The sequence below is a fragment of the Lithobates pipiens genome, unplaced genomic scaffold (assembly GCF_037356315.1).
Source record: "Lithobates pipiens isolate NorthernLeopardFrog02 unplaced genomic scaffold, aLitPip1_a1.2 Scaffold_19, whole genome shotgun sequence".
Taxonomy (NCBI): Eukaryota; Metazoa; Chordata; class Amphibia; order Anura; family Ranidae; genus Lithobates; species Lithobates pipiens.
This window is the reverse complement of record NW_027507764.1, coordinates 198,315,401-198,330,232: the sequence shown is the minus strand read 5'-3', so window position 1 is coordinate 198,330,232 and position 14,832 is coordinate 198,315,401. Positions and strand designations below refer to the sequence as shown.

At 37.0% G+C, this 14,832-nt stretch overlaps 1 protein-coding gene across 1 annotated transcript in view; it reads right to left on the bottom strand.

Moving 5' to 3' along the window:
* Positions 1 to 2,677: 2,677 nt before the first annotated feature.
* LOC143996520 (epidermal growth factor receptor-like) overlaps positions 2,678 to 14,832 on the bottom strand; it is a 284,659-nt gene continuing 272,504 nt past the window's right edge. The window contains exon 28 of the mRNA XM_077491606.1: positions 2,678 to 14,481. Within this exon, the coding sequence (XP_077347732.1) occupies positions 14,111 to 14,481 (371 nt within the window). The 3' untranslated portion in view covers positions 2,678 to 14,110. The remainder of the gene's footprint in view (positions 14,482 to 14,832) is intronic.

The following is a 14,832-nucleotide window of genomic DNA, read 5'->3' as shown; positions in this document are numbered from 1 at the left end:
TTAGTGACAACTTTGTGTAAAAAAAAACTAAAAACATTTTTTTTGTCATTATTCAATCGCTTGAGGCAAAAAAAAAAAAAATATTCAATGGGCTCAACATGCCACTTATCAATTTCCTTAGGGGGTCTACTTTCCAAAATGGGGTCATTTGGGGGGGGGGGGGTTTGTACTGCCCTGCCATTTTAGCACCTCAAGAAATGAGATAGGCAGTCGTAAACTAAAAGCTGCGTAAATTCCAGAAAACGTACCTTAGTTTGTAGATGTGACAACTTTTGCGCAAACCAATAAATATACAGTTATTGACTTTTTTTTTTACCAAAGACATGTGGCTGAATACATTTTGGCCTAAATGTATGACTAAAATTGAGTTTATTGGATTTTTCTAATAACAAAAAGTAGAAAATATCATTTTTTTTCAAAATTTGCGGTCTTTTTACGTTTATATCGCAAAAAATAAAAATCGCAGAGGCAATCAAATACCATCAAAAGAAAGCTCTATTTCTGGGAAGAAAAGGACGCAAATTTTGTTTGGGTACAACATTGCATGACCGCGCAATTACCAGTTAAAGCAGCGCAGTGCCAAATTGTAAAAAGACCTCTGGTCCTTAGGCTGACAATTGGTCCGGGGGTTAAGTGGTTAATAAAGACCCTCTTCTTTCCTGGCACCGTCCCTCCTATAGAAGCTGGGCTTGAAATCACTATTACCAAAACGTTTATTATTATTATCATCCTATGGTTTAAATACGTATTTATTACGCTTCCCAGTCTGGACAGAGGGCTCAGAATGTGTTTGGATGTAGAACTTCTCTCTGGGGAAGGGGGGCACCAAACTGAGTCTTTGCCCCGGGTCAAAGAATGTGTAGCTTCGCCACTGGGAATGGGAGAGCCTGGAAAACACTTCAGGTGTGGCCGGTGGGAAGGGGCACACTTTGACAGCCCGACAGAACTGACCAGGCAGCTCTAGAGCCAACTGATCACTTTATCAGAAAGTCCTTCACTGCAGCAGCTATGAGCTTGATTTAACCACTTGTCTACCATGTTGTTTATAAATTCACCCTGGTAGACAAGTGGTTACAAAATTTAAAATAGAAGAGAATACAAGGGGGTTACAGCACAGAGAACATAATGTATTACTCCTAATAGGAATAATTCAGCAACTTCGGGCATAATAAAAGCACCATAATAAATGACTGCTATGTGTTTGTAAAGGTACACATTTTGCTCTGTGCAATGGTTTTGCACAGAGCAGCCCCACTCCTCTTCTTCTCGGGTCTCCTGTCGGTGGTCATGGCCAGTCCCCCTGCCAAGTGCCCCTATAGCAAGCTGCTATTTTAATTTTCTAAATGCCAAAACATGCAGACAATATGACATATATTGCTGTACCCATAAAATCAATGTTTCTTTTTGCTGTGTTTTTTACCATGCAAAAATCTTCTTCAGAACTTTTTATTTACATGTCCATCGTAAAAACATTAAGGGGAACACTGATGTAATTATTTACTTGAACCACATATGTCTTAAATGGCTTTGTCAGCCACACCAAAAGCTATATCTGGTTGAGGCCATGGGGTAGTCAGCAGTAGGAGATTTTATTCTACATGCATATCAGGTATATTCAAAGTAACAGTGTAGTGTACTGAGGGAAGTTCCTACTCGGAGCCTTACTGAACTAGTATCATGATCATATTAATAATCTGTAAATATATAATTTTTTTATTAAAATATTACTCTCATTTTCCTGAACTCAAATATTACAGAGAAAGCTTACATCTAGATTCCTATCTCTCTTACAAAGCTGACTGACATCATATACCATATGACCAGCATACCATAAATTCTAGCAATCAGCACAGAGCTATGCAGAGGTGCAAGTAGAAACATGCAGTGGTTGGGGGCAATAGTAGGAATGTAGATTATATTTTTGGAAGGTGATTTATATACAAATTGTTACTTACAAGCAATTGGCCATTCAGAATGCAGACCATATACATATCCAATTAATCTAATATAGATGATTTTTACATTGTAGAAATTGGAGTTTGTCTTAGTATGTATAAAATTGCTGGCATCATTTCAGTTTGGGACTGCAGAAGGTTTGGGACTGCAGCACAGGCTTTTTTCAAAGTCACTCACAGGTAAGTTAGAGTGGAGCCTTCCTTTCACATTGTGGAACTGATTCATGAAAATGAGTGAAAAGAAAATAAGTCAATTTTTGTTGGGTTGTTTCAAAAAGACAAAAATAAGGTTTCACCTTTCTGCTTGGTCACAATGGGGTTGATTTACTTAGACAAAAAGGCTATTTACTCTGCAAGGGTATTTTGCACAGAGCTTAGTGAATGCAGTGAAGTTCTTCTGACTTGTTAAAGCAAAACTGCAGTTCGTTTTATTTTCCTTGCACACAATTGGGTATTCTTTACAAATGAAATTTCACCACATTCACTAAACTCTGGGGCTAATTCCCTTGCAAAGTGCAAATTCCCTTGTAAAGTTAAAAAAAAAAAAAATTTTCCCCTATGAGCCTGGTTGTCCACTTTTATCCAGGTTTTATGAATCAGTCCCTGTACAGAAATATAAACTTAAAAAAACAAACAAACAAAAAAAAAACAAAAAAACAGATGAAGTTCTGAATCTCCAGTGAATAAGATGATCTTAAGGCCAGTCAAATAAAACTGAAAACTTTTAAAATACACAAAGCAAAACCAGTTTATTTTTTTCGCAATACAGTTTATTTACAATAAATGTTTTTTTAAGAAAAAAAACCTGATAAAATATTTACATCCTTTTTAATTGATTTTCTTAATATACACATAGTTAGCATACCTAATTGTTTACATTATAGTATTAATACAAAAGTAATTTTATGTTTTTTTTTTATACAAATAGTGTACTGTATATTTAAATGTGTTCCACAATTATTCATACACTATTATGTTATTTTTTAATTTTTTTTTTTTTACAGAATAAACAATGTCATGCAGATATTGGTGGATAATTGTTATCTGACGTACATGCAAGCTGTGTTATGCATTGTTATTGTGTAAGACATGTTTACTTTCAAAAGTAACCGGTTCTTAAAAAAGGACTACCATGTAGGCAGTTCAGCAGACACTTTTAAATGATAAGGCAAAAAACATCGGACAAAATGCGTGGACACATGGAAACTAAAGAGGAACAACCCTTCACTGGTGCAATGCATAATAAAATTCTGTAAGGTGGCCTCTGATTGGTTCGTATGGGTAACTTAATAAAAGACCCCCTTTAAAAAACACAAACAAAGCGTTATTTATATTTGATTTTATGAAATGAGACAAGATTTGGATGAGAATATTGCAGCTCTATTAGAATATCCTCCATTATATCCTTACACTGCAAGCTCTGTTAAATCGGTGGGCTGTTACTAAAGTTATAACCCCCATGTTACATGGAAGTTACCTGTAATAAAAGTTTATTACAGGTAAGTAAACATATTCTATACAGATATAAAAGAAAAAAAAAATATATATGTATGTGTGGGTGGTGTAAATTCATGAAAGCCACAAATGAAAAGCATCTGTTGATCTTGAGATAGAGGCCGCTAAACCTACTCCTGTCCCCTACTGCCTCCCAATTCTTAAGCGTTGCTTCACTGACCAGTAGGTGGTTCAGGAGGGGGTGGGGCCAACTTTTAATTTTACAGGAAAAGATGAGATTTAGTTTCAGCTGCTTGTATCTCTGCTGATTTTTAATCATATACTAAGCTTGCGATGCTTAGGTTTGCAACTTTTAACCACATATACAAGTAGGAGGCTGTGTTTTAAATGCCAGGTATTCCCAGTCTGGCCCTGCTTTCCACTCGATAACGGCCACCCCAGATACAGGCGTTAGCCTTCAGTAAATTAAAGCTTTGTGTTCTTATATTATCATATATATTATATGACTACATAAGTATTTATTTAGGCCCCTTTCACACAGACTGTCCGAACAGGCCTGGTAGGGCTCTCCAGTCTCCTCTTTGGAATGGAAGGTGTTAGCAGACACATGTTCACTGATACCCGCCACCATCCGATTGAATCCTGTCAACCAAAAACAGAGAGGGTGATCCTATTCCCCATCCATCTGGTGGATCTAATCGGATGTAAATGGACAAGCGCTCCCTTTCCATGAGATTGCCCCATAGAGGAGAGCAGGACTGTGTCCGTGTTCACTCTGCATAGTGGAGTGGACACTGACTTGTCACCCCCCTCTCAGCGGGGATCAGCGGAGAGAACCCCCACTGAGCGAGCAAATTCTGCTTGGTGGAAGCGCCCATGTGAAAGGGGCCTAACTGTTGTTTAGAAATAGAAAAAAAAAAATAGATAAAAAGTTTAGATGAATGTCATACCTGAGTGTAGTTTTGCAACCTGTATTACTGTACAGGTAACCAGTTTATGGGGAGCACCTAAAATAATATACAGTGGGCTCTATGTAGTGTTAATAAGTATTTTTCCCCATTGTCTCTATTTTGTGGAAGCAGTAGCCACCATAAAAGACTGCCTCTCAGGGGCGGCCCATCCATTAGGGGTGCTCATGCACCGCCCCTTCTCTCCACTCCACCCCCTATATGGTAATGGATAGATTTATGCATAACATGAATCTATCCAGGGCTGCCGCAGCCACCCCCTATTCATGCGTCCGGCCCCTTTCAGGGCACCGAGTGCATGAATTACAGCGGTAGTTTTGTTTTTTAAGCACCTGATTTGAGCCAGAGGCTCTAATAGGCTTCAAAATCGGATGGGCTCAGGTCGCAGAAGCGTGTGTGGGACCCGTTTTCCAATTGGCCAAAAAGAGAAGACTCCTGATTGGCCGCTGAGGGGGGTGGAAACGGAAGCTGCTGTGATGACCCGGGGAACGAAAGGCTGCATGAGAACAGCAGGAGAATGGGAGGCTGCCGAGTAGGGGAAGTCACCACCAAGCAGGGGAAGCTGCCGGTGATGGGGTAAGTGCTACCAACCGACTGACCCATACTGTTTGCCCCCCCCAAAAAATTCCACCGGCTGCCACTGCTTCCTTTGCATCACTTAACAAGCTTTCATAGTGAAATTTACTCAGCAGAGATGAAGGTACCAGGTACATATTTTAGATCACAAAAACCCCCCACTTTTTTATGATAAATTTGGTCCAGGCTATGTTCATAAAAAATTTAAGGGAAAATTCAAGGACCTCAGAAAGAGTCTACCGCATACATGTCCCTGCTGCTCTGTAGTTGTCAAATTCAATTTTAAAAAATTTCCCAAGATGCTTCAACATACATTTCCTTTAGTGTCAGAGACTTTTTCATAGACTTCTGTAAGTCCAATTGTAATGAAAATGGGATATTAAGTGAATCAAAACATTTTTAAGTAGTGTTCTGCGAAAATAGGGACATTTGTTGACCTTTTAAGGCCCAATTTAAATCTCAAACTTTATAACCATATAATCCTGTAGCCCATTATTATTTGGGGCTACTTTTTGCTATAGAATGCCTTAAAATACCCTTTTCTCTCTTTTAGCCCTCATACTGCAGTGTTCAATGCTAGCATGGCTGAGTAACAGCCACCCTCCCTTCAGCACAAGGTTCCTCATATAGCTTTGCATAACGATAAAGGGAAAGGTGGGGGGGAGGTGTCCAACCAGATCTGTTGGGCCTTATTCATATGGCCAGTTAAGGCTGTACACAACAATGAGTGTATTTCTGTGGTGTGGATCACAGGTGTTTGTAAACTGTGTCCAGGGCCACACATGTGCCCCTAATCACATGTAAACACTTAACGTGCTCTTACATGTGAACATCAGTGGCACTTGTCAGCTTGTCATTGATTTGTACAGGCTTCCTGCCCATGGTTGGTTGCAAATACCTATGATCCCCAATACAGAAATACATTGATTATTGGTAGTGGTTCTGATTGCCTGTATGCATTAGGCACTACATTGCAGAGTGTAGCATGCCTATTGAACTGCAGCATTATATAATAAAACCTGCATAGTTACTGTAGCAAGGAAGCATAGGTAAGGCTAGAAAGATTGGGTTTATTAGTACAAAGCTTATCTGATTTAACTTCTAATTCTGTTACTTCAGTTGTTCTTTTATATTTGTTATTTATTACATTCACCCTCATTAAGCTTAGAGCTGTCCTAGGCATTTACCAACAACACACAAGTAGGAAAGTGGCTTTTACCAATTCACCGGGACCTGTTCTTGCTTCTATGTTTTGGGTATTTCCACTTTTGCAAACAAATTGGGATAATACTTTATATTTATTACATATCCCTACTCACATAGCATACCTTGAAAAAACAAAAAAATTGCAGCTTAACTTTTTTTTTAGGAATTTTATCAAGGAAAAATTCTACTTAGTTCTCTTTGTTAAAAAGAGTCTGGGAAGCTGTGTTTAACATAATTAACTGCACGGGGCACACAGAATTGTACTGTATTTCAACATTGTCAAAAGGTTAAAAGTCTAGGAGATGGGCTTTTCCATTGTATGCTAACGAGAGCTGGACTCAGCCAGTTCTCAGTCCAGCTACAGGCATACCTCACTTTTAAGTACATGATGGGGTTTATTTACTAAAGCTGGAAAGTACAAAATCAGGCTCACTTCTGAAAGAAACCAATGAGCTTCCAGATTTTATTACCAAAGCTTAATTGAACAAGCTGGGTTTAGAAGCTCATTGGTTTCTAATCAGAAGTGAGCCTGATTTTGCACTTTCCAGCTTTAGTAAATAATACCCATCGTGTACTTAAAAGTGTGGTATGCCTATAAAAAATAAAAATAAAAAAATGATGTATGAGTAGGAACATATAACAAACATATAGTTTAATTTGGGTTTCTCAAACATAACTGCAAAAGTGGAAATAGACTTTGTGATAGCTGTATGTAGTACAATGTACCTGTATTGTATGCATTTCCCCTCTACAGAATGATGCAGAAAGACATCATTTGTCAATGCATAGAGCAAACAAATATTATAAAAGCTTATATGGCATGCACATTTTTTGTATTAGTGCAGTGTTTAAACAGCTGACATTTTTTCAACACGGACGTTCTCAGCGTCAAACAACTTCAATAGAAAACCATAACTAACAAGAAAACTCCACTGTAGGGATTCTGTCTTTACGAAACAAATTATTTTACAAAATAAAGATCCCCGCATGTATTTCCTGCAACTGTTTGACAGCGAATTTCACTTGACTTCTATGTTATTCGTCAAATAATTAAACCCACCACATGGCCAATAGCTTAACTGCTATATAGGGATAAACTGTTTGCTTTATAAGTTCAGTCTGGCATAGCTCTTAGTCCAAATATAAACGAATATGGTTCTTAGCTGTCAATGATTCGAAAATGCTAAAGAATACATATTGAAGGTGGCCCGTGTTTTCTTCATGCAGCTGTTGTTGCTGTCATCTCTGGAGCTTTGGACAGAAAAACCACAGATGTTTTCATACAACAGCTGGAAAAAGAACACCGTACTTGTATGATGACTTTAAAACTCACACTTAATAAAAAATAATGATGTAATAATTGTTGCAGAAAAAAAATAATATATATATTTTAATTAGAACCTGTATTTCTTCCCTTGTTGCTTTTTTTTTTCTTCTTTTAAAGGGACAGGCAGAGATATTTATAAAGATTCAGATAAAGGTCCTGCTTAATCCTCTAGCTTGGAAGCAGGACCTTTATCTGAATCTTTTACAAGAAAATCTCACTGACACAAACACTGGGATTGATTTACTAAAACTGGAGCGTGCAAAATGTGGTGCAGCTCTGCATAGAAACCAATCAGCTTCCAGGTTTTTTCAGGGGGAAAAAGTGCGCGTTATACGCTGATAAATACGGTATATATTTTATTTTTTGTTATCCCTTTTCCGCTATTTTTTGGGCAAAGGTAAGATAAGGAAAAGTTAATGATCAGATTTTTAGCATCTGCATCTATCATGCATTTCCATTACTGCATTTTAGTGGCTAATGAGTAATACACATTTGTAACTCCTTATAACAGAATAATGATGTTTTCCTATAATATGCAACCGTGATTGTCACAGAGGGAACAACATTCTTGTACAATTATCTTTATGTAATGCATTAAATGCATCATTATAACACAAAGCATTACTAAAGTATAGAAACATTGTTTAGGCATGAAACACATAATTAATGATTCTAGAATTCAAAAACTTTGTTGGCTGGTATTTAGTAAGGTGCCAGTTGCATATGAAGCCTTTTTACTAGATGGAAGCAAGCATGGCGGAATGAACCTTAAAATATATCATTGGCCAAAACTGTTTATCCTAGTTTAGAGTGGGAAATGGTTTGAACCCAGGTCAGGATTTTACTGAAGCTTCATAGCTCCATTATAGAGACCTAAGCTGGCCATAGATGGGTAGAATTTCAAATTAAAATTCTCAGAAAAATAATGCTAGTTCTCTTTTTTAATCATTATTGGGTCTAATTGATGTTCGTTTTTCGATGGCAGTGATGAGAACATTTCAAATAGCAGGATGATAAATTTTTCTCGAAAAAAAGGTATTTTTAACAGTGTATGTGGTTTTCATTTGGTAAAGTTCATCCATTCCAACATAAAATATTAAAAGCAAAGAAAATCTTTAGAACAACATTCAAATATTCTGAGAATTTTCGTTCAAAGCTCTATTCATCCTCGGCCAGCTTAAATCTAACTTCTTGTGCTGCTGACAACATTTTACCAGATAGACACTGAAGGGAACTCTTCAATAGCAACACAGACAAAAAAGGCTTTCTAATCTAGTAGATTAGAAGAAGACTAGAACCCCTAGCATAAAATCCATGCAAAGTACTCAATCCCTTTATCACACTCAGACTGAGGGGTTTTGAAGCCCAACTCCAGCTTCTACCAGCTCACTTCCGATAGGATATTAGTGATCATCTGCACCACATAAAATTCCAGTGTAAAAAAAGGCCTATGTTTTATTGATACATAAGGCTAAAAACACAGCCCTGCGGGAAACGCTGACATGTTTCAGCCCGATGGGGCCTTAGTCATAGCTAGTCAGGTTTTTATTTATGCCTGAGTTCCTGTTGCAGACTTTCCCTCATTTACTGTCTGGTGAAATCATTGTCAGCAGAACAGGAAGCTAGAGTAAAGCTTTCTATTGCAGCTCTAGATAGCAGTAAAAACCCTACAAGACTTGTAATCCTTCCCCACACCAATTAACTGCTTTATGACCAGCCGCCACAGTTGTACGGCAGCAGGTTTGAATCACCGCCATTGTATTGTATATGTTGGCTGCTTTAAGAGCTATCCACTGGCCACCCTCGATCGTTCCACAGAGAGCCAGAATGGGGATCTGTCAATGTAAACAGACAGATTCCCCTTCTGACAGGGGAGGAGAGACAGATCTGCTGTTCCTAGTGATTAGGAACAGCGATCACTCTCCTCCTTAAGTCAGTCCTATCCGCCTACCATTAAAAACACCGCCCAGGGACCACATTCAACCCCTTGATCGCTCCCTAGTGCTAACCTCTTCCCTGCCAGTGACATTTACACAATAATCAGTGCATTTTTATAGCACTGACTGCTGTATAATTGTCAATGGTCCCAAAAATGTGTCAAAAGTGTCCTCCAGTCTGTCTGCCGCACTGTCGCAGTCCCACTAAAAATTGCAGATCACCACCATTGTTAGTAAAAATAATAAAGAAATAAAAATGCCATAAATCTATCCCCTATTTTGAAGATGGTAAAACTTTTGTGAAAACCAATCAATATACGCTTATTGCGATTTTTCTTTTTTTGGGTATATTTATTATAGGAAAAAAGTAAAAAATATGGTTTTGTTTTTTTAAACATGGTCGCTCTTTTTTTGTTTATAGTGCAAAAAATAAAAAAAACGCAGAGGTGGTCAAATACCACTAAAATAAATCTCTATTTGTGGGGAAAAAAAACGATATCAGCTTTGTTTGGGTACAACGTCACACGACCGCGCAATGGCCAGTTAAAGTGACGCAGTGCCGTATCGCAAAAAATGGCCTGGTCATTAAGGGGGCAAATCTTTACGCTCCTTAAGGAGTTAAAGACTAGAAAAAACGAAATATACTTTAATGATATTTTGGTATAAATTGGTTGGAAATTGGTTACAATAAGCAGCAAACACCTTGTGTTTAATTAAACTTTCTCTGTCCTCCATAAATGTAAATGGCTTCCCAAGACAAATGAAAACAGAACCACTGCGAGTAAATAAAGGGTTGGTTCAGATTTAAAGAAACAAAGTAAGAGTGAACTAACACTGGATATCCTCCCCACTCCTTGGGTGACCGCTGTACTTACCTGAGCTGGGCTGCCAGCACCCCTGCAGCCAGTTCAAAAGTCTGGGTATTTTAAATCCACAGTCTTCTCCCTCCATGCAGCGCTTATGGAACAGACAAGATCAATTCACTGTGATTGTGCTGGCCAATCGATCTTGTCCATCTTGGAAGGGTTGCACTGAGAAGAGGGAGTAGAGTGTGGATTTCATCTCCCTGGACTGATGGACAGGCTGTGGAGATGCTGACATCACAACCCTGGAAGTAAGTACAGGGGGGACCAGGAGAGTGAGGAGGGTGTCCGGTGTTAGTACGCCTTTTCATTTTTTCTACTTCTTTCTTTTACTTGATTGCGTAACTGCAATTTTGTTAAAATGTTAAATTCAATTTCCAGTGTAAGAGCATAACTGCAGCCTAAAAAATAATGTAAAATGCTAGCTGTTCTCAAATCGTGTCCCTTTCTATGCCTGTCAGTCCACCTGAAAACACAGGAGGCTCTGTGTCTTGTACGAGGAGGGTAATGTCCAAGTACAGACACATTTATTTTCAGCTGTTCTCACTTGCAAATTTGGGAGACAATGCCAAATATGATGTGTACAAGGATGTATAGGGATTCTGAGGAGCACAAACATACAAACCACATTACACAGACACATTGAGGTATAAGCAAGTAAATACAAGCAGAATACAAATAACAGCTAAAAAAAAAAGCAAAGTGGGTTTATGCCTTGCCTAGATTTAACATTTTTGAAATAATACGGAGACAGGCAAAATGGTGTTATTTGCCGTGCGTTGTTTTTTTTTTAAACTTCAAACTGGTAAGATACAGCATACACATAAAATATTTTAATTGGAACATTTAGGTAGACCTAACACAGACAATGAGACATTTAAAAATAAAAGTTCTTTTAACATCATATATACATTCACAAGTCCATTCGTAAAAATACAAATTGATTTACAAAAAAAAAAACACTTATGTAACATTAAAATAATGTTTTAAAATAACACCCTTTGTAACCAAAATTTACTTGATAATTAATTTGAACATTTTAATGAATGCCAATCAGCTTGGTCAATAAAATATACACTGAGCAACATGGTAAATGCAAAGTAGAGTAACCTGTGACAAAGGTTAGGCGTGCACTGTATAGTTACATGATGCATTCTTATTTGTTGCCCAGGGTACTGTGCTTTGCACCAAATGCTTTGCTCCTTGCAATCGTTTATAAGGCTGACATATGTTTAAAATAAGACAAGCTTCTGTAGGGCCCTATTTAACACCATTCATGCACTGCTCCAATTCACAAAATGTGTCCCATAGTGGTAATGCAAAACACAGAGAGAAAACCAACATAATAAGTGGCTCATTGGATATTATGTACAGATTTGGTCAGAAGTTATTTGCCAAGATAGGAATGTAAAAAAAAAAAAAAAAAAAAAAAATATATATATATATATATATATATATATATTATATATATTCGAACAGTATAGTATCTTACTATACTGCCATAGTACCTAATTCGCTAAGGATGGTATCTACTATCAAAAGAGAGAGATCTTACCAGAGCACAAATATAGTGACCATGAATGTGGGAACTTCTACATATATTTGATAATATGGACAGCTAGTCCACTTCATCTCCAAAGGATATGATATACACATTTCATTAAACATATGTTATAGATGGCCTTCTGCCCAGTGGCTCATATACTTGAGTCGGGGCTGCTTTTTTTCAATGTTTTTATGTTTTTGTATGTTGTGATGAAGCTTTAAGAAATTCATATGCAATTTGAAGTAAACCTTTAAACCTTAGGAAATCATAGTATCTAAGGAGCAGATCAAAGCAACCCAGAAACATATACAAGCCTACTGCAATTGGGTTTGATACCCATGTACAGTACATGAGCCCTTTGAGACTCATGCTTGTGGAGTAAGATATACTTTTGTAAGAAAACTCAGGGAATCAGCTTCATCTGCAATAAAATTGTAAGCACTATATATATATATATATATATATATATATATATATATATATTAAGCAGATACAGTATCTATTACAACAATATTCATGAAAAAGCGATGTAAGAATCAGGTGGCCATAGAACCTGTGTTACTTTGACAGATAGTCAATTTCTACGGATGTTACAAAGGGGATAAATTGTGGTTGTTTGGTTTCATAAGGAGAAGTATTTCCAGCGGAGACAAGGAAGAGGAATAAGGGGAAAAGGGGAAACATTGATAATTTAAAATTGTAATAAAATGAAGAGAATTGATATCCTGGTGGTGTCGCTATGAACTTTATATATATGCGGTTAAGAAAGGAAACACCCACTAAGACTATACAAGAGTCTATGTAATACTCTATTATACAGTAAATACAATTTATTTTCCCCCTTTTCATTTGTGTTTGTTGAAAAGGATGAGCTATGTTCACCACAGATGTTAATATATAGATGTACTATTTAAGTGCAATATACAATTGTTCACATTTTGCCTATTATTAGTTGGCAATTATTACATTGGTGTTCATTTACTAAAGGTAAATAGGTGGTTTACTTTGCACTTTATAAGGGAATTTTCCCCAGAGCTCAGTAAATGTGTTAAAATTTTACTTTACAAAGAGTACCAAATCATGTGCAAATAAAATAACAAAAAAAAAAAGCATTTTTGCTTGAACATGATTGGATGATGGAAGCCAGCAGAGTTTCTCCTCATTCACTAAGCCCTGGAGAAAATGAATTTGCAGAGTATAACTTCCCTTGCATACACAGTATATTATGAAATAAATGATATATCATACTATAGTATAGTATATTATGAAATAAACCCCACAGAGTTACTGAAAGATGTGGCAAGTTTACAGTACCAAGCTTAGTTTTGCTAAGTGCTATCTGCTCTGATGACTGTAAAAGCTTAGATTCTACAGAAGCTTAGATTCTAAAGTACAGTTACTCCATTTTGTTTACATAGAATGTGGAGGGTCATTCATGAGACTCAGAGAAAATGAAATTGGAGGAGTTTACCAGCAAAGTAAATCACTTGGTTGCTTTTGAGGACAGATTACCTTCTCTTTTCCCTGGCTCTCAACAATATGACTTGCTAGAAAAAAGTAATATTTGCTGTTGATTTTCCAAGTACTGAACATGGGTGTATGCTTGATTATAAATATGGGTTTGAGAATGCTGTATTTGGGGTTAAGTTTTTTCACATTCCAACATTTTGAATACTCAAATATATACATGCCACCCAATGAGCCAGTCTAAAGCAGATCAATGAAATGTCACTGGAAAATACCCATTGCTCGTGGATTTACATTTTAAGACTTTATGTAGTGCTAACTCCCTTCCTGATACAAGACAATAGAGGATAATCCTTAGCTTTACTTAAAACCAATGTTTAAAGCAGATCTTATGCTATAATTACAGCATATTATATATCTACTAACTTAAAAATCTGTTTCCACAATACCATTTAACTTGGACAAACACACGAAAAGACAAAAATGTGCAAGAATATCTATGCAATATAAAAAAAACCCACAGGAATTAAAAACTATTTGACACAAATTAAAAAAAATCTTGCAATACATATCTATATATAAAAGTATTAAAGGTTTATCTGTCAAACCCACCAAGAGAGACATATACCAGTTTTAGTCAATGCAGGCTAAACTGTGCAACAAAATATTTTTTCAAGGTTCAGGTTATAGTTCACTTGTAGTGTAGCAACCATCCTTATTTAACTAGGGTCCGTTGTTCCCAAGTGTTCATTGAAAACCAAACTGGGTCCTAAAAGGCAGAATGTTAGAAATGCTACCATCAACTTGTGGTCACGCTGAAGCTTCAATATAGTCACTCTTTGGAGCCAGTGGAAAATATTCTGGATTTTCTGCAGCAGGAATCTTAAAAATTCCATTCATTTTGGTTTCCTTTGGGAAAAAGTCTTGTTGGTAGTCAGGATTGTCCAGGCTTATTTGCTGGCTTACTTTTTGATCCCAGATGGAAGGATAGTCATTTTCTGGTTGGGTTATGAGCATCTGGCCTGAGTTCAGGTATTCAGGATTAACCACACTCTTTCCATTGGAATTCTGATAGTTTCCATTCATGGGAGGCTTAGTATTCCCAGTTGAAACCAAATTGAGATAAATCGGATTTGTTACTGTTGAGGTTTCTGACTTTGGAATCGTCTGATTGATGTATTCTGAAATACAGGTATATATATCATGATAACACACGAACAGAATATAGATGAATGAGCAAAAATCGATGAAGTGTATGAGAATTGTAACAACCCGTGAAAGTATATTATAAGAAAATTCTATGGCTCCTCTTCAAATCTCAGAAATAGGCAAAGAAAAGTTGTTGCTTTTATGCCTCATCGCCACTTGCACAGTATTACTTTTACCTTACTACCCCACACTCTTTTCAGTTGCTGAAGTGAAGAAAGTGAAATTGCACCTGTCGGAGCATATGCAGGACTGAGAACTTTCACTGCAACCCCATGTGACAATGATGGACTAATAGACAAACACCACTAATGTAACAAGGTGTG